This window comes from Ascaphus truei, chromosome 1 (genome assembly GCF_040206685.1).
Source record: "Ascaphus truei isolate aAscTru1 chromosome 1, aAscTru1.hap1, whole genome shotgun sequence".
Taxonomy (NCBI): domain Eukaryota; kingdom Metazoa; phylum Chordata; class Amphibia; order Anura; family Ascaphidae; genus Ascaphus; species Ascaphus truei.
In genome coordinates this window covers 536,349,996-536,374,606 of record NC_134483.1, presented here as the reverse complement: position 1 = coordinate 536,374,606, position 24,611 = coordinate 536,349,996, and the positions used below count along the sequence as shown (strand labels likewise).

General features: G+C 44.8%; 1 protein-coding gene across 3 annotated transcripts; it reads right to left on the bottom strand.

The window, feature by feature from the left end:
- Nucleotides 1–208: 208 nt before the first annotated feature.
- Nucleotides 209–23,630, bottom strand: SPEF1 (sperm flagellar 1). 3 transcript variants are annotated; one of them, XM_075572763.1, is made up of 8 exons: nucleotides 23,190–23,626; nucleotides 18,703–18,814; nucleotides 14,084–14,240; nucleotides 10,246–10,288; nucleotides 7,050–7,122; nucleotides 5,744–5,849; nucleotides 4,055–4,194; nucleotides 209–1,869 (listed from the first exon to the last, which is right to left on the bottom strand). In XM_075572763.1, the coding sequence occupies exons 1-7, from the start codon at nucleotides 23,296–23,298 to the stop codon at nucleotides 4,093–4,095; spliced, it is 702 nt and encodes a 233-aa protein (XP_075428878.1). In that variant the 5' UTR covers nucleotides 23,299–23,626; the 3' UTR covers nucleotides 209–1,869; nucleotides 4,055–4,092. The 3 variants fall into 3 exon arrangements, with proteins under 3 accessions (XP_075428878.1, XP_075428884.1, XP_075428894.1); XM_075572769.1 differs by lacking the exon at nucleotides 209–1,869 and having other exon boundaries at nucleotides 1,885–4,194; nucleotides 23,190–23,299; nucleotides 23,401–23,627; XM_075572779.1 differs by lacking the exon at nucleotides 209–1,869 and having other exon boundaries at nucleotides 1,885–4,185; nucleotides 23,190–23,630.
- Nucleotides 23,631–24,611: the final 981 nt, after the last annotated feature.

Sequence of the window (24,611 nt, the reverse complement as noted above, 5' to 3'; positions counted from 1 at the left end):
CCTTCCCGTTAGGTCCGATAGGCCCGGGAGCGCGGCAAAATCATATGGGGGCAGACATTTCCGTTGCCCGCATATGATTTTGCCGCCCTAGGCCTGGGCCAGACACCGCCCATTCACGGTGCAGAAATATGACTTGCTAGCATACAATTATCACATTGCAGGTAACTAAAAAGAAACGTGCAAATAGCATTGGTAAAATATTCCAAAATATATTTTATTGCACTTCCCTAACAAATCAGAACTTATTTATGGCATAAAAACAATCTTGCTTACAATAAAAGCTATACAGAAGCTTTACATTGATGAGAGAAGAGATTATCTTTCTTGTGTATACGTTGCGTGCCAGGAAGGGTGGTCCAATTGCATTGTATGATCGTGCATTGTATGATCGGTGACAGACAGGGACATCTTAGCTTTGATAAAACTAGGGATTAGATACGCGCCTCATGGAAATATAGGATGAAGGGTACAGGTCCGAATGCTCCAAAACTCAGATGAAATGACCCTGTATTGGGTCACTCCAGATGTTCTACATTTGGAGATAGCAGCTCTTCAAAGTGGCAACTGCAGAGCTTAGGGAGAGATAAAAACCATAACTGTGTGTGTGTGTGTGTGTGTGTGTCGTTTGGAACAGCACGTTCTGTGCGATTGCATTTGTGCCAGCCTCCCGGAGCAAGGTAAGAACATTTATTGCAGCAGGTGGTAAAGAAACAAGCCGTTAAGAGAACATATTTCTTACACTTAGCTGATCTCATTTTCAGATCACCATAAATCTTCTTTTATTTGTTTACTGGGGGAAATGTGTTCTCTAAATGTGTTCAGCACTTGGAGTCCCACGGGAGAAAAGCGCTTCGTAAATAAAGTTATTATTATCTATTTTAGTACAGATTTGCAACTGGTAAAAGCAAAGATATTGTGCTGCTGACGTGTTTAGACCTAGATTTATTATTCAGACTGGTGGGTTTATTCGCCGAAGAGCAGGAATCCAAGAAGCAGAGTTTATTCTGTAAAGTGTGGATAGCGCTTGGAATATCGTCATTAGCTATCGTCATTCAAGAATATCCAGAAATAAATACATTGACGTGACATTAGTTAATGAGTAAGGAGTTGATGGATTATTCACTGTATCTTTAAAATGTATTTCCTACAGGTAGGTGCAAACCAGGCTATAATATGTCACATTTCTACGCAATGATATACAATAACGTCTAACATTATTAATCACTATGGAGAAAGAGTTACATGGGCACCTTTTGTCAACATATTTAATACAATATATATATATATATATATATATATATATATATATATATATATATATATATATATATATACACAGATTACTGTGCAATCATTGTTCTATTGTTACAACTATATGAATACTGATTTAATTACAGATATGACACAGTATGTGGCTATTGGTTGTAGAAAAGGTACAGTATTACAACATAATACTGATTGATCCTTTTTACTGGAACCGTGGGGATTTTCATACAATTCAATGGTAATGTTTTCACAGTATAATACTACTATAGAGTTTTCAACCAATAACTGATTTGTAGCAGTGAAATATCATCTTTGCTAAAGAAGAACATTTTAGGTTGTCTGGACATCTTCTCCAGCCTGAGCATCCAAAGCCCTTCATTGTATTCAGTTTCGTTTTTTTTCCTCGACATAATAATAGCTTTGTTTATATAGTGCTTTTCTCCCAACGGGACTCTAAGCGCTTCACAGTTATAAAAAGGAAAAAACGAAGAAAGAATAGTAGGTAGAAGTTCAGGCCGCCATCTTGTAGGATCCTACATACTAGCCAAGCGATGTAGCAGGTTAAATTAAAGGTGAGGCAGAAACGTTTGGCGTTCTGCCCATCTACAAGGGAGAAATAAGAAAGCACAAGAGACTTATTAATATTCTGTCTGGTTTGCTGCCGCACCTGATGAAGGACCCTGAGAGGTCCGAAAGCTTGTAACACATCAACTACTTGTTGGTCCAGTACCAGGTATCACACCCCTTACTCTCTCTCCCTCCTTTGTTACTATACAGAAGAAAGGACCCACACAGTGACCCACCCTACTTTACTTACAGCGACCGGGTCAGGATAGAAATCAGACGCCGCTGCACAGACAATGGCTTTCCAATGACTCAAAGGGCTTAGGAAAGATGCAATTCGTGTTGCAGAACTGTGGTGCTGCGCACTGCACAGAGCTCCAGTTCCCAGACACTGCCTGGTTCTTGACTTACGGGCAACAATAATCTATCACTATTAATTCTAAAGGTGCGGTTCCACTCAGCAACATGTATTGGCTTCCGCAATGTGAACGCGCTAATTTATGCCACACATTCTCACTCGGTTTGAATGTGCTTTGTAATGAAAAGTACGGCTAAAGTAATTTCAAATGCAGAGCGGGAAACCCCCACAACGCACATTCGGTTCATTCATTAGGGCCAAGTTAGAGGGTTATATCTAACTCATTCTGCAGTCAGAACGGCCAAGTTATGAAGCAACGTAGTTCCATGTTTCAAAAATATCATTGTCAAATAATAGTTCTCCAAAACAGAAAAGCGCTTTTATGCGTTCTAACTTACTGTAAGACAAGAACACAAATCCAATGTTTCAGCCAAGTCCTGTTCGACAGCAAAAGAAATGTATGCACTTACAAATATAGGACTAAGCCCTGCTTGTCTGTAAGGTGGAACTTAGAGCCTTTTGTTATTATATCTGCCAGTGCTGGAAGGTATTTTCTAGAATACCGCTTAGTAAAAATGGCCCATAATGTTTTTGAGCGTTCTCATAAAATCAGCAATGCAGGTGCAACATGAAACGCACCCACCATTTACCAACAAATGCTCTCTCACCGTCCGGCGACCGGCCACACTTTGTGCCACCATGCCTTTTCCGGGTGGATGCCTTCTGCGCTCCAACAGTCCTGTGGTGTATATGAGAACGCTGTAGAACATTATATCTGGGAGTGAATCTGATTGTGGGAGGTGTCCTTCTGTTTGTCTCTTAGCTAACCCCCTAATATTTTGAGGCACGGTTGCGGATGGGGGATGCTCACATCAGGGCTATATGGTGAGGTTTTCAGATGCCCTGAGAAGACACTATTAGGATTTCTCGGTATTTCCACCATGAAGTATGTGACAATAGTGGAAACGTAAAGGTAATCTGAATAAAGGAATTGGAACCGCACCTCTAAATAATATGACTTATTACAATGAGTTAACGGGATAAGTGCAATGCATGACCCTGTGTTTTACTGTACATAATGTGTTTATGTTAATCCACAGCCAATAAAGTAGTCTGTGAATGATTGTACAGAGACGTTAATAAGCATATAAAGCGAAACACATATTATAATCTAAATCATTAAATTCTGCATCTCTGACTGACACTGGTTATTCCCTTTTCTTAGCAGCACAAATTCACCAGATGTGTCAAAGATAAGAAATTGTTACTTTCGTCTAGAGATGTGCAAAATGACCCAAAATGCTGTAGAAATTTGTTTTGAGTTTTTTCCCCCCAATTTCACTTCCTTACATTTCGCCAAGCTATAAAGGGTCAATAACGTGGCAAATTTAGTCTGAGATTTGGCAATTCCTCCAGCTTTGTGAGACAGGGATAGAAACGCGGTGTAAGGGCCTTTTCTATAGTCTCAGCATTAAGTGAATCATGTGATCTTAGAGAATTTCATGTTAAGCGAAATTGCAAAGCACATTGACGTAACGCTGGGTGAATCGCTTGGGAACACTGGCAAGGCTTTATTTTTTACCACGCTTGAAAAAGGGCACATTTCATCTAGTTCGGCACTTTAGGCAAAAGCCTAATTTGTCAAAAAAAGAGGTGTGCCCATATCCTGCAGTCAAATTAGCAAAATGTTTACGATATTTGCACATTCGCAAAAGTTTGTGCCAAAATTGACAGTTCTGGGAAGTTTGCAATAAGTGAAAGTTCAAAATGTACCGGTTTTGCAAACATGTACATTAATTTGCACATATACAGTTACAGGCGCCAGCCCCCAAAAAACGTTGCTCAGTGAAATCCACTTTCTCAGACCTCATCTTATTTTGAGCCGATGCTTTGTGGAGATAACATCATTTCTGTTCTGCTTGTTGCAGGCGTCGGGTGAGGTCGTCTATGCGGACGTTCTTCAGATGGAGCAGGTGTTCCAACCTGTGCATCTTCACCTGCAAAATCTAAGGATATTAACGCTGTCAGGATAGGGACCCTTTTCATTCAAGTAGATGTAGAAGCCCACAGCAAAAACGGAAAGGGAGCAGGGTCCAAATGAATACAAAAAGGCTTTGATAGGAAGATATGTAGATAGAGGGGACCCTCCTACGCGTTTCGTACAGAAGTACTTTATCTACTTGGATTTTGCTTCAGCAGCTGTCACGTGCTCTCTCTCAGCATCAGGAAGTGGGTGATTGTCAACAAGACATTCTTCAAGAGACTGTGAGTACTTATTGTTCTCTATTAAGTGGGACATTCCCAATGAAGTTGGGGGGGTTGTGACATCATCACTTACCCCTGCTTTCAGGGAACATCTGTCTATTTAGTACCTTCATGAACACTTGCAGTTATTACAATTAATGGTCAGATGGCCTTTTCACCCACTGTCCTCTGATACTGGGAACTTTATTGTTTATCGCCATTGGTCCAGTACTAGAGTGCCCTTACCACTTCCCATATCCACCTTGACCCTTTTCATTCACTCGGATTCCAATTCATTGTGCTATCGCCTTTAGTGTGCCCTGGTGCCCATCACTGGGTGTCACCAAAGCTAGCACACTGGTGACCTCGAGGATGCTATCCTCTTTTTGGCTTGTTTGTATGGGAGGTCACACCTGTAGTGCTCAGGGAGAGGGCTTCCTCTATGTAGTGGTGTTGGGGTTAAAGAAACGAAAAAAGTGCTGGAACTCTACACAAGGAAAAATGTATTTATATCTAAAATATAAACACAAGGATAAGCACACCCAATAAAAAGGGCGAAGCAGATAAGAACACATAACGTTCCGTGTATCCTGACCTTGAGAAAGGTCGTGTTGTTATCTGCACTCGTCTACTAAAGACAAATAACCATTATTGAGTGCGTTTACCCTCACTACCTTGTGTCAATGTTTTGGATGTTAGGCTAGCGTGGGGTTTGGCTTCTTGGATTAAAGCCCCCCTTTAACCATTCTTCATTTTACCTATACTGGTACATGTGGCTATTTTTGTTGTTGTTGCGAATTTAGATCTCAACTAGAAAAAAAAATGGAAAAGATGGATGGGCACACAATGTAGATATGAGCAGTGTAAAGACAAAAGAGAAATGCAGGGGGGTGAGAGCGCCAGGAGGTGAGTGAGAGAAAGAGGGATGGGCACAGTGAAAACTCTAGTGCTGGGCCCCGAGAAAGAGTTCGATGGCCCAGAAATTCTGATGTATAACCTGAGCCTACCACCCTCAAGCTTCTCTATAAAATACTTCTATAATACACCTTACTGTTACTTTAAGACTAACAATACTATATCCTATATCCTTCTTCTCACCCAGATTGTACGTATCGAGGTCCTTCCGTCTTTCCTAACAAAGAAAATGCTTTATTCATTGGCTCTACTTCGAAGTTATAGAAGCCGTGTTGGTCCTGGACAAAAGCAGACTTGTTGCAGGTTGTGAAACCTCGGTACACTTGAAGAAGAAACCTATGACGGTTTGAACACTCAGTACACCATCATTTCATTGGCTCTCTGAGTCTCCCTCACCTGGACAGATTCTTGGGACGCCAGCAAGGCCTGCTCTTTCTTTGCAAGCTGGATCCGGAGACTGGCGTCTGTGTTGGCGGCCTGTGCATAGCCGTGCTGGGTTTTACTAGGGAGCAAGGAGGAATGAATGAAACAAGAAGACAGGTGAATACTGATTATAAATTATGTCCCAAATTATATCCTACCGAGCAATAGTATTAACCATAGCAGAGGTAAGCAACTCAAGTCTTCAAGGGCCACCAACAGGTCATGTTTTAAGGATATCCCTGCTTCAGCATAGGTGGCTCAATCAGTGGGTCGGTCGAAGACTGCCCACCCCTGCTCTATACTAAAGTACAGGGTGTTATAATAAAACTAACCGAGCATGCTACATTGTAACTTTACATACTATAGCATAAACCTCTAAGGAACTGATTCATACATTTCCTGTGCATGGGGAAAGGCTCAGCGTAGTGGTTAATGTGTTGGTCTTGGATATACAAGTTGTGGGTGCGTGTAGTTACCTAGTTGTTCACGTCATCTTCTGTAAATCCCCTTATTTTTTCTATATACATTTACCATTCATGCTTTCAAAATGTTTCTATATTCAACACACATGTGAGGCTGTTCAGCGCGCCCAGCCATTGGCTGGTGCCAGATTGCTGACAAGCTGAAGCGGACGGAAGATCAGCTGTTGATCGGTGCAGTCGGGACTGTTACACCAGCACAGATCACAGCAGTCCCGCTTCTCATTACTCCCGGTCGGTATCTTGGCATGCCCCCCAGTGTGGTTTATCTGTTTGTTTTGTTTTTGTGTCTGTTCACAACTGAGTTATTGTTTAGTTGTGTGTCTGTGCTCACGGTAGTTTGTACTATTTCAGTGGTTGTGGCCTCAGTGGTAATTACCCTTACACATACAGTATTCTATTAGTGTGTATTTTTTTTTAGTATAATAAATATTGTGTTACACTTTTTACTTATTGTTTGTTGCCTCTTTTGAGGCTCATTTATATTATTGGCGATTTTAAATAATCACCTGTTGGCACATGTACACAATACCTCTGAACACGCACAGTGTTGCGTATTTCTTTATTAACCCCCGGTGCGCTGTGTGCCTCTCTGTTTTTTTCATAGTGGTTGATGTGTTGGTCTTGGATATACAAGTTGTGGGTGGGTGTAGTTACTTAGTTGTTCGTGTGATCTTCGGTAAATCCCATTATTTTTTCAATATACATTTACACATTCAGGCCTTCAAAATGTTCCTGTATTTAATGCAGGAGCTAACAGAGAAATCAGCTGCTGGCAGTGAGTGTGCGCAGTGTCTCACCTTCCAGGGTCACCTTTTTCAGCAGGCGGTGGGCTGCTTTCTGTCCCGTTACTGCTGTGCTTGCTGGAATAGCCTGTGTGATAAGTAAACATGATTGTTAAAGAGCAACGTCGTCTATGTATCAAAGTCTCCCGGCTGCAGAACTGGGACAAAACCCAAGTCTCCCGGCTTCAGAACTGGGACAAAACCAGAGTCTCCCAGCTGCAGAACTGGGACAAAATCCAAGTCTCCCGGCTGCAGAACTGGGACAAAACCCAAGTCTCCCGGCTGCAGAACTGGGACAAAACCCAAGTCTCCCGGCTGCAGAACTGGGACAAAACCCAAGTCTCCCAGCTGCAGAACTGGGACAAAACTCAAGTCTCCCAGCTGCAGAACTGGGACAAAACCCAAGTCTCCCAGCTGCAGAACTGGGACAAAACCCAAGTCTCCCGGCTGCAGAACTGGGACAAAACCGAAGCCTCCCAGCTGCAGAACTGGGACAAAACCAAAGGCTCCCAGCTGCAGAACTGGGACAAAACCCAAGTTCCCGGCTGCAGAACTGGGACAAAACCCAAGTCTCCCGGCTGCAGAACTGGGACAAAACCCAAGTCTCCCAGCTGCAGAACTGGGACAAAACCCAAGTCTCCCATCTGCAGAACTGGGACAAAACCCAAGTCTCCCGGCTGCAGAACTGGGACAAAACCCAAGTCTCCCAGCTGCAGAACTGGGACGAAACCACTACACCAGGAAAATAGAATTGAGATCCTTTATCTATGATAAATCTGGTACAGTTATTTTTGCATCAGAAGAAATATTAAAGTCTCCCGGCTGCAAAACCAGTTAAAAACAATTACACCCGATTTATCAAAGGGAAAGCTCCAATTGCTTTCAATGGGATCTCTTACCTTTGGTAAATATGATGCTGTTTTTTGCACTGGTCTTGCACTGGTTCTGCAGACTTTAGTACATAGACCCCTTTGATAAATAGACCCCCAATAAGTCTTATTAACAGATTGCTGCATTCTCATCCTGCTATAATAATAATAACTTTATTTTATATATAGTGCTTTTCTCCAAATGGGACTCACAGCGTGTCACAATTAGTCCAGATCCCCCGTGGGACAGGCCTCTGTGGCCGTGTGTGTGTGGCCACGCAAAGCGCGATGACGCGTACGCTGGCAGGGAAGACAAGAATTTTGCCTTCCTGTGCCACGCTGCGATCACGTGGTCGGCGCGCAGCCAACGGAAGGACAGATATGCCCCGTCATGGCCGCGCCCCCCATCATGGCCCCGCCATCGTGCCTCCCATCGCTCCCCTACAGACCGCCGATCACGGTTTTTATCTGTGCACGCGCCGCCAGGTCGCCAGGCGCGGGTGCAGTAATAAATTCTGGGGCCATAGCCTTAGGCCAGGTCCCCGCTGGCTACTGCAGCGCCCTCTGTGGCGGACGCTGCAGGGACAAGAGCCGCCCCACAATGGGGCCAGGCCCGCTGCGAGTGGGGGGCGCTGCGCCGACAGAAACTCCTGCTCTCAAGAGAATTGAGATCAGGAGTCGCGACGGAGCGCTAGGCCACGCCCCCCGGCGGTTCAGCCAATGAGGTCGAACCTGCCGAGTGATGTCACGGCCGCGCCCCCGTCACTCCCCCCCTGTATTTCCCCCTGCAGCTCTCTGCAGACCGGGGGACTCGGCTACACGCGCCGCCAGCCTCGCAGGCGCGCGTGCAGCGCAGGCAGCGGGGCCATAGCCTTACGGTATATCGCGCGCTACGCAGCACATAGGAATGTCACAGACCGGTCTGGACTTCACTTATAAAAGGCCATGCAGATTTTTACATATATAAAGACAGAGGATCAATCCCTTCTAACAAATATTCAGCATCTTGTCTTTCAGATGTTCTTTCTTTAAGAAATAATCAAATCAGATGCTCTCAAAAGAAAAGAGACTCGAATAGACAGCCACACTATCCAGGCGCATGTATGGAATGGATATTTCCAGGTCTCAGTGGAGCTTTATTAAGCAAAATGCAAAGCGTGAAGAATTCCGTCCCGTACTAGTGACCAAGGGAGATCTCACATCACGGACACGCGCTAAAAATGCAGGATGTCTATAAAACATCAACTGACAATCACGCACGGGGGCTGGGGAAATATTTAGAGAGAAAGTAGTAAAATAATCCCCTTTTCAGCTACAAAACAAGGAGTTAGTCGATATGTTCCCTACATTAAAATAGAGCAGAAGTGGGTGGGGAATTACTAGCTGCCCTGGTAAGGACTGAAATATGCTTACACTGGGAACGAGAAGTGACTGTTCATATCTTCGGCCCCACTGACTGCGTGCGTGCGCGCGTCGGAGCACCTGGCGGTGCGTGCACCAGTTTCAGCCACGATCTGTGGCCCAAGGGTCGCGATGGGATGCGCGTCGGGGGGGGATGGGGGAAGGGGGGCGGCCATGACATCACATGCACAACAGAGAGCACAAAGCCTCTCATTTGTCAAAACTATCTGTGCACTCATTGGTTGCCAGTCAACCGCGGGACGCCGTCGCCGCTAGGAAAGAGACATTTCTTCTCTTCCCTACATGTGGTCGTGGCTTCGTGCTTTTGTAAGCACGTGCACACGCGGTGGCTGGGGCGCCCTGCCCTATAGAGGGCTGTATTTTGTTTGGGGCGCGTACGCCGTAGCGCGCGCAGCTGCGAGCACGAGAACCAAGGTCATTTTGTGGAGGCTTCTCTCTTCTCCCCCTCTCCCTTCCTCTCTCGCTTCCTCTCTCTATCCCTTCCGCTTTCGTCCTCTTCCCCCCCCATATCAATCTATCTCCCCATCTTTCTCTCTCTCCATCTCTCCCTCTCTCCATCTCTCTCTTTCTCTCCATCTCTCTCTCTCTCTCTCTCTCCCTGCATCTTGCTCTCTCCATCTCTCTCTTTCTCTCCATCTCTCTCTTTCTCTCCATCTCTCTCCCCCCCCTCTCTCTCTCCCCCCTCTCTCTCTCTCTTCCCCCCCCCCTCTCTCTCTCTCCCTTCCGCTTTCCTCCTCACACCCCCCCATCTTCCTCTCTCTCTCTCCCCCCCCCCCCCCCATCTCTTTCTTTATACAGCTGCCGTTATGAAACAAACAGGCCTAGGTATGATTACATTCAGACGTAGCTAGGCAGCTTGTAGATCATCTTATCTCCAAAATGACAACGTTCGGTTGTGTGTGTCGCTTGACTTGTTTTACCTGTATCTGTGTGATTATTTGATTGAATGGCCGGATTCTGCTCCTGGATGGAAAATGAGGAGACAGAAGGGTTTACACATGAAAGCTAACACATGGTCTTTAGTTCATGTATTTGTGACCACGGCACTTGATCCGCCTGGAACTCGCTGCACTTTGGTTTGAATCCATTGCCGTTTCCACTAGTAAATTGGTAACCCAATGTTTTTCTGTAGGATATGGGACTCGGTGTAACAAAATACTCACTTTGTAGGGTAAACGCATAAGAGAATACACATATAAGTAGTATTTATACTATGTCTGACCTGAGGGTCCATCAAGCTTCTTGAAATAGTAAAAAAACATGCAGCTATGTGGAAAGATAGTAACTTTTTATCCACTCCCTTCATACAACAATAATCTTTATAATCACACCTTCCAGTGTTAATCACTTCACGTGCTATACATGTACGGGGGAAATGCTGCATACTTGTGTAGCATGGTTAGTCCAGACTGCCTCTCTACCCCTTGTCACATAAGCCCTTAGTAGCCACAGGCTGTGACAGGATATCCTGTGGGCATTGACCCCCCTCATGCTGACTCTCTGATTGACAGAAGTGGTGGTGACTCAGGGTCTGTGTACAGCCTACCATGGTACAGAACTTGTGCCCTCCCCTTCTGGAGTCCCAGAGAGGAAGTGCCAAATTATAGTGAGTTCTGTTCCATCCCTCCTATGGAGAGGAGATGTGTGCTGCTCCTCCCGGCTGGGAGTGAGTCAAGCCAGTCAGTCCCTCCTGGGCTGACTGAGCCAAGAGAGATCAGAGGCCTCAAGGCTACCAGAGAGCCCAGCACCATCCAGAGGCCTGAGACCCTCTGACATCCATCTGCATATCATTTGCAGTGACTGCAACAATAATCCCTTTTCGTATACTCCTGCCTGAGTTTACAGTCTCTTGGGCAGAGGTGTGAAAGAAGTCTGCTTTGGTGTGGACTGTCTTTGAGAATACTGGAGCCCACTGAAGCTGGAGGCGCTGACACCCTGTGTTGAATAAATATCAAGATCACAAAAAGCCTGTCCTGTTCCCCACAACATCGCGGACCACTCAGCTCTCCTGGACCCTCACAGGTATGACTGCACCACAAACACCTGTAGCAGCAGCAACAACAGCAACATCTTCCAGAGAGGGGGGGGGAGGAACAGTGCTACGCTTGTATTACCTGCCACTGGTATAAGCAGCTTGCACGGTATATCTGGAGGTCTGTAACAGTTCAGTTTCCCTGAGGACACATATAAAAGGCAAACACAAGGGCACACCGCCTCTATTTTATGTCTCTTGCCATCACAACAAAGCCATTAGCTTGATTATGTTGCTGCTTCACCAGTGTAGGTCAGCGCGGAGATAATCTGTGCTCGGGATATATTAGATATTTGCTGGTTTTGTTATGAGAACCCAAGGAAACTGTTTTCTAAATACTTCAACGGTAATCGTACTTCCCTCTCATATCAGGCTAGAGATACTACTGTGCTACACTAATAATCACTGTATCACTGCACATGCATTACTGTACATGGATTCTACATGGATTCTACATGGATGTTATTGTGTATGCGCTCTGCAGACCTGATTTGACCCTTCAGTTGATCCTGCAGCTGATTACATTTTGATGACTTGTAAGTAAGCCATTTTATTGATTAAACGTTCTTCCCCCCCCCCCCACGTCAGTGATCTGCTGACTAAGGACTGTTATATAGTGAGTGCAGCCGTGCGCGCGCGTGCCTGTTGTAAGGCGCGTGCACGTGTCGCGTGTGTGTGTGTGTGTGTGTGTGTGTGTGTGTGTGTATGTGAAATTTATTTAAAAAAAACCTTGATAAAAATAAAATATTTATTAAATTTGTGCAGACACACAAATACATACACACATACACACACACACACACACACACACACACACACACACACACACACACACACACACACACACACACACACACACACACACACACACACACACACACACACACACACACACACACACACACATTTAAACATATATACACACACACACACATATACATACATTCAGCGCAAAATGATGATTTTCCCCGTCTTCCCCGCTGTCTGTCGGCTCCCCGCTCCCTGCCATGCACGCGCGCGGCTTTTGTATAGAAGGACTGACTAACCTCAGCTATCTATAACTGCCATTAGCGCGCATGGCGTAGCGCGCATGGCGTAGCGTGCGGCCGCACTATAGAACCAGCCTACGGCACACGTTTTGTATATTTGGTCAGAGGATCTTTTTTTCAACACAGCATTGTAGACATAAGGCTATCCTATGTATAAAAGAAAGGCAATGATCAACGTTCTTATCTGCCGTCTAATTCTATGTGTCTACAGTAGGTATAATTGCTTTTGTATCCGTGTTTTATACCCCAATGGCTCTCTTGCGATCCTAATAAATTCTATTGTTTCTGGGAATACATCTTGCAGACGTACATCTGCTATTTTATTCAAATATCTTAATTACAAGAGAAATTCAGATGTAAAATGAAGGAGATTTAATGTGAAAAACACACTTTAAACACAAAGCAGAATACTTGGGGACTAGAAGGGTAAGAGGGTAATTTGCCCCTACTGTGGGTTTCAATAAACAGAACTCTGACTAAGACCAAGAGGAAGATGAGTTAATCACCAAGTCAACTGTTAAAACCAACCCAGTGTTTAATGTTTAAGTTAAATAGAATGATGTACAGTAAATATGTTGTTTTGGGAAAAAAAATGGGTAATAACAAAATGACGTGCAGTATTTTGGGAATGGAATGTTAGAAATAAGCAATGCAGTTGAAACAGGTTCAAATGTTAAGGACGCAATATTGCAGAAATGTGTTAATAATCTAGCGCTTCCGTTTATTACATATGATTTCTCCTCGACTATCAAGGTTTCTAACTGTAAACTATATGCTGTGATGATGTGTCATTGTATTCCCCCAAGTAAAAAGATATTAAAAAAATAAATACAAATCTTAACTTACATTGCATGTTGCATCTCAGTGCATAGTGATTCTTTCTGGATAACAACATTCATTGAACAGTTCTTTAGAAACAGAGAAAGCGTGTCTAAACCAACTCTATATTGGCGACCTCCTTGGGATATTCTCTTCTTTATATACAGGTAGTCCTCGCTATCCAACGTTTCACTTTACGACAAATGGCATATCCAACGCTTTCCAATGCAACCCTATGGGCCGTTTTTTTTGACGCCGCAATGCGTTATCCGACGCCGGAATCACTTTACAACGGTTTCACTATCCAACGCTGCTTCCAGAACGGATTCCGTTGGATAACTGAGGACCGCCTGTACTCATATATTCTTAATATTCATTTAGAAGTACACAAAACACACACCGTCTAATTAAAGGTTTTTTAAACTAAAGTACATATTTGAAAGACGCTGGACACTAAAATGTTCTGCATCACAAGACCTTCTGGACAAAAATGGGTTGTCAGGGGTTCTCAACTCCAGCCCTAAAGACCCCCCAACAGGTCAGGTTTTCAAGATATCCCTGTTTTAGCACAGGTGGTGCAGTCTTTGACTGAGCCACTGATTGAGCCACCTGTGCTGACGCAGGGATACCATTAAAACCTGACCTGTTGGCTGGTTTTGAGGACTGCAGTTCCGAACCCCTGGGTTAAGTAATTATACAGTACCAATAAATCTTCTAGAACTAAAATGATCATATGGCAACCCATCTAATATGCTTTACGCATAAATAAGGACAGAGGACAATGTACTGGCGCATTGCAGGTCACACTGCAGGGAAAGGCTGTCAAACATAACCCGTCTTTGACACACGTTCTCTTACCTGGGATGAATCTGCAGCTGCTTTGCTTTGTTTCTGCTTTTCTTCGATCTTCCGGCGTAACGTGTTAAGCACGAGCTCCACCACCCCCGGCGAGCACTGGACAACTTTATGGATCACATCACCGGGAACTGAGAAGTTCAACTTATTGAGAACTTTCCTAGATGGGATGAAATGATAAACATTGGTTCAAACAAATTGGAGCATCCGGGACATCAGCCAAGAAACAGCAGAAGTGAAGTAACAGAAGCAACGTGGGACTGCGGGGTTACAGAAACAGTAGCAATACTGATGTACAACTGTGCTATTCCTCTTACTTATTCTTCATTATTGTTTTAACCTTGGAGTTACATTTTGTAACCTTGGAGGTTGGTAACCAGAGATTCCACAACATAAAAGGATGATCATGAACATGTCACTTTGCCGTGCATGATAAATATATATGTATAACATTTGCATAATTTGTATATCATTTGTAGAATTTGTCGTTATAATTCATTCAACGCAATTATTTCAAAACGATTAGAAATTGTTATGTTAATTCTTTATATATGCTGTATGATGTAACCCCCCCCCCCCCCCCTATAGGATTACCATGGCCTTGTAGGGGTTAATGGTGCGAACCCACATAGAGAGTGAAACTTTCCTATTACACAGGATTGTGGGTCATTCAGCAGATGCTAAGCTCCGCCCTGTGTTGCCTGGGGAACAATGACATCACGGAGTATAGAGGAACAGGAAAAGATTCTAGAGATGAGATTCCTGGAGGATGAGAGGAGAGGAGCCTCAGTGTATATAGTTAAGAAGTATGTTCCTGAGTGTATAGGATAGACCAGTCCCTGTTTATTATGGTGTAGATAGGGACAGTGTCCCTCCAGATAGGGTACCGAGATACAGTCAAGGTGAATCCAGTGGGTCACAGATGAGGAGGTAGGCACGCCATGGTGGACCCCGGCTGCCATAGGATCAACTCTACAGGCAGATCCATATATGCCTCAAGTCCTAGTCTGTCTAGAAGTGACAGTTCAGAGACAGGAGTGGGGTATAGATCCCCTATCTAAATTGAGTCAGCCAGGGTGTGAGAAGGGCCAACGCTGCAAGTTGGGCCTGAAATCTGGCCAGGTCTGGCTGCCGGTCGAGGCCGGGCCCCAGCACTGCCTCAGCTGCCAGCAGACCTCTCCTTCACTGTGTCCCACGCCGAGCTTCCACCTCTGGCGCGCGACGACTCTCTATGACGTCAGTGCGCCGTAAATAAGGAGGCCCGGTGTTCGCTGAAGGTGGAAGCTTGGCATGGGACACAGTGAGGGAGAGGTCTTCTGGCAGCTGAGGCAGAGCCTGGCCAGAGGTCGGGCCCATCTTGCAGCACCGGCCACCGGGCCTCCCGCGGCCTCCGGGCATGGCTTGGGACCATCCCCAAGGTAAGTCTACTTTTTTAATATATATATATGTAGCCCTATGTAATTTTGGGGTTACATGCCTCTCTTCTTCTGTGCAGTAATCCCTGTTAAGAGAGACAAGAATGAAGATGATCGATGTCATCGCTACTCCTTTAGATGACAGACTCACCAGGTAGGTAAAATCAATTTATTAAGTCTACAAAAAACAGATACTAGAACACAACAAAAAAGACCTCCTCCCACGCGTTTCGGGCGAGTTTGTCCTTTCTCAAGGACGGTTTCCTTGGGTATCCCTGTTAAGAGGGTAGGTTTGCCAGAAGTTATCATGGATGTTTGCCCTCAACCCATGTGAGGTGTAATATGTAGCAAAGGAAGTGACAGCATGTCTGTGTCCACTGACAGTGACACAAGGGTGGGTCTTCTGGCGCTATATAATGCGCATCACTTCCTAAAGTTAGCAGGTTCAAGTTGGAGCTTAGTCTGTGCAGTTCAAGTGCCAGTTGCAGAGTGTGACAATCTGACCCCACACTGTGTCAGGGCTCTGGCACAGATTGTGGCCCTCCCTTAGGGGAGAGGTGGCAGAGATATCCCTATCTCTATTACAGAGTCAGGAGGGAACTTCCTTGAGGTGGGCAACTATGCTGATGTGCGGCTAAGTACCGGTCGCTATGATGGGCAGTCTGCCATGGAGGATGTTAATAAAGATGCCCTTGATTGAAAGAACCTTCTTGCCTGAGACTGGAGTTAATCAGGGAGAAGCTGCACCCAGGGGTTCTCTTCCAGAGACTCCTTCCTGCTGTCGTGGGGACCTGGAAGTGATGGAGGCGCTGTACCAACTGTGAGTATGTTCTCAGCACTACCTCACGAGCCAGTCCTGGTGAATTCCCCAATACCATCAAGCGGGAGACTTAGGAGTCCTGTGAGCCAGCAGGTGCACCACACGACATGACATGTAACGGGGGGCAGTTTTCTCACATAGGGGCCAGGATCAGAAGGGCCTGGGAAACACCGTTACATATATAAAATAATAAATATAAATAAATATATATATGTATTGGGGGTGTAGGGGGATTTTAATATGTATTGTGGGGAGTGGGGGGATTTTAATATGTATTGGGGGAGTGTTTTTTTAAATATGTATTTGGGGTACTGGGGAGATTTTAATATGTATTGGGGGAGCAGGGGGATTTTAATATGTATTTGGGGAGCGGGGGGATTTTAATATGTATTGGGGGAGTGGGAGTCTTTTTAATAAGTATTGGGGGAGTGGGGGTCTTTTTAATATGTATTGGGGGTGGAGCGGGGGGCTCTTTTTAATATGTATTTATTGGGGGGGGGATTGAGTGAGAGTGGGGTAATTGATGGAAGGTGGGGTCGAGTGAGAGGAGAGAGGGGGGTAAGAATGAGTGAGGAGAAGAGGGAGTACGAGTGAGACGCAGACGAGCGAAATACATGTGAGGCGGGTGGGGGAGAGAGTGAGACGAAGGGGAGAGAAATACATGTGAGGCGGGTGGGGGAGAGAGTGAGACGAACGGGAGAGAAATACATGTGAGGCGGGAAGGGGGGAGAGTGAGAAAGGGTGAGAGTGAGACGGAGGGGAGAGAAATACATGTGAGGCGGGTGGGGGAGAGAGTGAGACGCAGGGGAGAGAAATACATGTGAGGCGGGAAGGGGGGAGAGTGAGAAAGGGTGAGAGTGAGACGGAGGGGAGAGAAATACATGTGAGGCGGGAAGGGGGGAGAGTGAGAGAGGGTGAGAGTGAGACGGAGGGGAGAGAAATACATGTGAGGCGGGAAGGGGGGAGAGTGAGAGAGGGTGAGAGTGAGACGGAGGGGAGAGAAATACATGTGAGGCGGGTGGGGGAGAGAGTGAGACGCAGGGGAGAGAAATACATGTGAGGCGGGAAGGGGGGAGAGTGAGAGAGGGTGAGAGTGAGACGGAGGGGAGAGAAATACATGTGAGGCGGGAAGGGTGGAGAGTGAGAGAGGGTGAGAGTGAGACGGAGGGGAGAGAAATACATGTGAGGCGGGAAGGGGGGAGAGTGAGAGAGGGTGAGAGTGAGACGGAGGGGAGAGAAATACATGTGAGGCGGGAAAGGGGGAGAGTGAGAGAGTGTGAGAGTGAGACGGAGGGGAGAGAAATTCATGGGAAGAGGGGGGGAAATAGGGGTGGCTCATGAGGTGTAAAATGGGGGGGGATCTCACGATACCGCTGACACGTGGGGGGGAGGGGGACCCCGGAAGTAACTCTAGTCCCGGGAAATCTCAGTGGCCCTGCGCTCCATAACTGGGTCCTATTTGGCCTACATTCCAGACAAAGGAAAAGTTCTGGGCATTCCTCTCGCTATTTTGCACTCAATTGCTGTTTATCCCTGTAATTAAATAAACCCGAAGGCTTGCACAGCTGAGGTGCATAAACCCTATAGAGATCAGCCTTATAGTAGGAATGCACTCACAGGCATTTCAGGGCTTATCAGGCCCTCCTTCCTTCCTAACGGCTTGCTTCAGGCCAGGGCCGGCGTGATGGTGGTGCTACCGGTGCTACTGCTCCGAGCCCGCGCGATTACAGAGGCGCCGCACCCTTCCCCAAAACAATTAAACTGATTGACGGGGGAGAGCACAGGGCCTCTGTAACTCCCTCTCGCTCTCTTGCTGTCAGTATCCCTCCTCATGGCGCTGAGATGTCAAATAGCACTGCGTTGCCATGACAACGGGATGCCACATGGCGGCATACCGTTGTCGTGACACCATTTGACACCTTGTTGCCATGAGGAGCGATACAGACAGGACGAGAGCGCGCAGGAGAAGGATAGAGGTCCCCATACCACTGCTCTGCACCGAGCCCCACAATTTCAGTAGCCGGCCTTGCTTCAGGTTCTAGGCATTGAAACATAATTAGCAAAGACTTTCTCGGCATCTCAGAGTTAAAGACTTCCATTTGCAACCCAAAATCCGCTTTGCGGTGTAAAATCTGTGCGGATTCATCAAAAACCGCCTCTGGAGACAATCCGTGGACGGATTTGTAGAATCCAGTCTGTGATTCAGCAATCTTAAGAATCCACCAACGTATCGCTGAATCCGGGTGGCAGAATCCACGGAATGTATTGGTAATAATAATAAAAAATACGCAAAACGCGAAGCGCACTTTGTGAAACTGATTTTCTTAAATCCACCCCAAGAATGTGCCCATCTCTAGACCGGATCAGGCAATGGGGGCGCATCTTACTTGTTCAGTGTGGTCCAGTTACTGAGTTTCTGTTGGGTCGAGTTGGCTGGAACATAGTTGTGCATTTCCACAAATTTAGGGAAATAAAATTTCACCAGTTCAGCTGCCAGTACTAAATAGAACAAAAAAAAAAACATGGTTGTAGAGGGAGTAATGGAGAAATCTTATTTACTTTGCAGATTACATTAAGAATTGTCCATGTAAAAATCGCCCATCGCTATTTGCCTGCATTTAATAGAGTTTACTTTAAATGTTTAGAACATTTTATTCATGGCCACTGCTCCCGACACCTAGAGACACTTACCAACCATAGTGATTAAACACTGCCCCCCCCCCGCACTCCTTCCCCTACGTCTGCCAACATGTCACTTAGATTGCAAGCTCTTTAGAACAGGGATTTCCTTTCCTATTATGTGTGTTGCACTATATTGTATTATAATTCCCTGTATTCTGCCTTTTTTGTAAAGCGATGCGTACATTATTGGCACTGTGCCAATAGAAATAAACATACATACCAACATGGATTGAGCACAGGTAAAGTTATATACACACTTGGAGTAACTGGAACGTCACCTTTTGGGATGAACAAGTGTTTTATTTATTTTTTTATTGTATATTTTGGACACCGCTTGATATCTGCACAGATACTTCCTTATATTTTCAACACTATAATCCCCCAAAGCTTTTCGGCAAACAGATCTATTTCTACGCTGGGGATGTCTGGAAGGTTCCTCTGTACAATATCTTAAAATCACCTTCAGTGTTAGCGTCTCCTCTCGAGCTCTAAGGTAAACATACTGCAAGTGGTCCGTGCTTGTCGATAATGAACAGTGGGAGAGAGAGGTGTCACTGTACATGTAGGCTGGATTTTGGAATGCCGCTGATTTAGAGATTAGATTTCAGTTGCAGAAATCAATATAGTGATAATGAAACGAAAAATATGCGCACTAAACTACAATAATTAAAAAGTGATGAAAATATATAAATAACGTGTTGGTGAAATATCACAGTGAAACAACCAACAGTGACAATAATTATCCTAGGAATGTTATAGATAGGGATACAATAAAGAAACGGTGTCAACCAGTGCTAAATACGTGTCTAATAAGAAGTTGTTATAATATAGATACCATTGGATAACATAACCTCTCCAGTTGAAACCACGCGAGTCTGCAGCTATTTAATAGAGATGGCCCAGCATCCCATACAATAGAAAACGAAAGACAAAAACCAGCACGCGACTCGCGGTGTATTAAATGTGATTATATTGGCTCTTTGCAGGTTACAGTAGGTCGGTATCACACGTACACTTAAAGGGAAAATATCAGACAGTACATGTTAGGGACAAGTTACCACTATGAGGCACACATCTGGTCATCAGGGGTCCAGGATCTCTGCATCCGCCGGTACCAGATAGAAACGGTTTGTGAGTCCGCAGTCACTTATCCTCCATGGTGCAGGGCACTTGACCCCGTATTTCTCAGCCTCTGTCCCGGCCCAGCCTCTGTGCGCCGTAAGTTGACTTACACTCGTGGCAAACACTAACGTCAGCAGTGACCGAGATACAGGCTGAGAACTATGGGGGTCAAGTGACTGCACCGTGGAGGAGAAGAGACCGCGGACTCATGAACCGTTTCTATCTGGTATCGGAGGATGCAGAGAGATCCTGGACCCCTGATGACCAGAAGTGTACTTCTGTCACGGGAGACAAGGCCATTTACACCTTTTTATCCGGATCATACATTGAGCAAAACAAGTTAATGAAATAAATTGTACATTTATTCACAGGAAAAGGCAAACACACAATGTTACACAAACTACATTCGAAAATACACACTTATTTGGCCTTGGTGCTTAGAATCTTGGAGAACTCCAAATCTGATGGGCGCTGTTTTTTTTTAAATACCTCTCAGTTTCATTCACAGAATACTACTCCAATCAGAAGCGTGAGAACATTCTCAGAAGCCAATCAGAGCAGGGCTGATCTGGCTGATGATGTCAGAGAAAGGGGCATGGCTATCTCCAGGGAAGGCTCCGCAGAGTCTGAAAGAACACAAATGGCTGTTGGGGCCTTTTCCTCTGCCCTTCCTTGCTACCAAATGGCCCGACACCACCACATCCTGGATTCCCTTTGAGGCCAAATGGCTAGGCAGACATCATGTCTCCAATGCAAATGCTTAGGCTGACTGCATGGATTTTTGTACATGCAGTATAACACCCTCTGAACCATACTTTGATAAAGTATAAACATTGGGGAACCTTATATACATGTAGGAAATTAGTTGGGGATATCTGTGCTCGAAAACCAGGAGTCTGGGAGACACAGTGCAGCCCCAATGTAATTCGCCCCACGAACCCACAAATAGTGCCTGCAAACCGGGGAGTGCCCCAATATCCCACCTAAAATGTACACTCCCAAAATCTGGAGTTTCTACGACACAAGGAACCCCAAAAAGCCCCTAAACAGGTCAGGTTTTTCTATACTTTACACAGGACTTCCATTACCGACAAACCCAATACAGGTTATGGGACACCTTGGCACTAACTGGGGTACCCCTATGTTATCTAGGGATCCCCGCAGCTACAGGAACACTTTTCATCCCTGTGCCTCATTTTACTGCTCACAAAGCATATATGTACTTAACACCCTTTGTTAATAAAATATACACTTTAAAAACCTAAGTCTTTCTGGTATGGGAAATAGAATAAAAAGCTGCACTTTACTTTTCAACAGCCATATTCCTCACACACTATTGCATTGACGTAGTACGGATTCTAAGAATCCCATCAAAACCTTAAGTGTATGGTTGGAGCACCTCAGAACCCCTATACCGGTTCTGGGTGAACTGGGCATTTACTGGGTATCCCCCTTAACCTAGGGACCCCTTGACTATTTCAGGGACACCTCACATCCCTATGCCCTTTTACCTTTCTGGTCTGTGCTGAAGCAGGGAACCAACCTTGGAACCCCTATATAGGTTCTGGGTGACCTGGGCATTTACTGGGTATCCCCATTAACCTATGGATCCCTTGACTGGTTCAGGGACACCTCACATCCCTATGCCCCTTTTACCTTTCTGGTCTGTGCTGAAGCAGGGAACCCCTAGAGGTGAGTCGCGAAAGAGTTTTCATGGGGAGATATTGCTGGGACATGTGTCTACTTGTATCCAGGAATTAGACCTGATTCCTTGGTACATTTTTAGGGGAACCAGCAACTCTGGACCCTGACTAGCTAGACACAGTCTGACAACACTTTCTCCGCAAAACCCCCCTTGAAACTCATACCACAGCAAGCTCCTGGAAAGGTAAAAACACATAAAATACATTATTACCACACATTACAGGTTATGCATGTACAAACCCTGGGCTCAAGAACTGACACTCTATAAACCTAACACACGGATCAGAGGTAGCTAAACGGGCTTAAACCTTTATTTTATAGCCTGGCTGCCCCCTACCATCACAGCTTCATAGTGGTAACATGTACTACCTGATATTTTCCATTTAATTGTACGTGCAATACTTACCTAACCTGCGAAGAGCCAATATAATCACATTTATTACACTACGAGTTGTGTGCTGTTTTTTTTTCTTTCGCAGAAATCAATATCCCTGGAGGGCTCATCAGCCACAAATATTGGCATTTTCCCTTGCGTCTCTCAATATTAATTTTACAATGTACCCAATGGTTGATGTGTTTTATGAAAGAAGTGATAATTTCAAGAAATGCTCAACCTATTAAACATAGAGACACAACTCTTGAGACCTCAATTGACACAGTTTCATGTAATGGAGTTTTTGTCGGTTAAAGTGTGTGGGAATCCTAAACAAAGAGTAATTGCTACCTAACCTGCGGTAAATAATATGGCTTTAAGTAAAGAAATGCGGTAGAGTATTTATTGACCCCCCAATTAGTATCCCTCGCCCCTAAAGTTTCCATAATCCCTATAGGGAGTTTCATGTTAATCCCTTCAAAATAAAGTCCCAAACCTAAAATAAAATTGTACCAGAACTCATTTACCTTGAACTCCCCCTCCCCTCAAATAGCCCTGTTTTTATATGATATATGTGTTCTGAAAACAGAAGGAAAGTAACAAATTCGAGGAAAATTGTCCAATTTTGCTGTACAAATGATATATTCTTTATATTTCACTATGAAAAGCGACACCCCCTCCTTTAATTATAATCAGTTTATTTTTCTTGTGTTTTTCATATAATGGAATATCTGCTACTTCTCTCGTTTTCAAAACATTGAGAGAGAAAAAAAACATTAATGGTGTTTTTTTTCTTTTTTTAACCTCTTAATTTCATGAATATATTACAAAATGCAGAAAATGTGCATTTTTGCTGCAAATAAATTCTCCCCGTCTCTAATTATATATGCCACGATAAGTTATTGCACGTAAACAAAATGTGCGGTACGTTCAAATTCAACATAAAAATAATGCATACAATGTAAAAAAAAGACATGCAAATCCCATACAAACCTCCATCACTGAAGTCCCTTGTGATGTTTCTTTTGGGTCTGGAGAGAGGGATTTTATCCACCCAGGAGTACAGCTCATGCAGATTTTCTTCATCAAACTCTACAGCCATCCTATGATTTAAATCGGTGTTAGGTTTTAAACATATAAATGTAGTTATTGTGATGTTTTCTGGGAAGCTTCCCTATTCCCACTCGTGGGATCCTGCATATACCTGGTTATTTACTCTCCTGTAAGCATCCATATTGTTTACAGTAACCATAGCGACAGTCTGGCAAAGAGTCCAGGAAGTGTGCTGGGCTTCGGGGTGATGTCGTTTCAGCAGTCCATGGAGAATTGTTATCTTTCAAATCAAACAAACTTTATTAAACAGTGTTTATTCACAATGTTTAAGGTAAAAGAAGTAGTATTTTAATAGCCAGCGGCTGTTGATAGGTTTTTAGCAATCATCAATCTAAATGTAAGCAAAATAAAAAACAAAATGACCACTACCTCTTTAGCGTTGTTAACGTAACACATACTGTATATAGCCATGACTGGTCCAGACTATCTTTCTGCCTTCCTGTCACGTACGTTCTGATAGCTACAGAGAGTGGCAGGCTACCCCTGTGGGGTTTTCCCCCCTTCATGCAGCCTCCTTGAGTGGCAGGAATGGAGATGACACTGGGTCTGTGTGCAGCCAATCATGGTGCAGACATTGTGCCCATAACCATAAAGGGTTATGCATTAGGGAGGAAGCACTCCAAATTATAGAGAGATTCCTTGCCAGCCAGGGAAGAGAGAAGAGTTCATCTCTGCCCCTCCTCGGGTAGAGACCATGCCTGCAGTCCCTCCTGGGGCTGTTTGCAGCCCAAGATCTGAATAGAGCTCCAGGCCTCAAGATTATCAGGTCAGTACCATACAGAGATCTGAGATTCATACTAAACTACAAGGCAATTGCTGTAATGACATCCTGCAGTGACTGCCTGAATAAAGATCCCTTTTTATATACTCCTGCCTAAGTAACAGTTGTGGCAGGACGGCCTCACAGAGGGGTCAGTAAGACGCTAGACACGATGGGAAACTGTAAACTGTAGTGCTTTATTAGCCACAACCAAATAAAGTACGGGTGCACTGTCCCTTTAAGAAACCAAATTATAGAAAATAAAACCTATTCCCGTTAGGGAAACTAACTCAACTTCTTGAGCCCTTACTAACAGGGCAGCCAGCTAATCTGGTTATGCCCAAAACATGTGCTCCACAAAGTAAAACAATAAAGTCTTATCTGTATTGTAGCTCCAACAGCAAACAGGAACGCCGGTTCCGGGGAGTAGGCTGTGTCCAGCTCGCAGCAATCTTTATCTTTATCCTGGGTTGGGGTCCCAGCAGGTCCCAGCAGCAAAGCTCCTCGCAGGACTGAGGGACCAGAGCAACAGCTAGGGCTTC

Coding starts and splice junctions, on each gene's coding strand:
- SPEF1 (XM_075572769.1), bottom strand. CDS start 23,298: ATGGCTGTAGAGTTTGATGAAGAAAATCTGCATGAGCTGTACTCCTGG. Junction 14,241..18,702: donor AACTGGACCACACTGAACAA/GTAAGATGCGCC, acceptor CATCCCATCTAG/GAAAGTTCTCAATAAGTTGA. Junction 4,195..5,743: donor CGTCCCAAGAATCTGTCCAG/GTGAGGGAGACT, acceptor TAATATCCTTAG/ATTTTGCAGGTGAAGATGCA.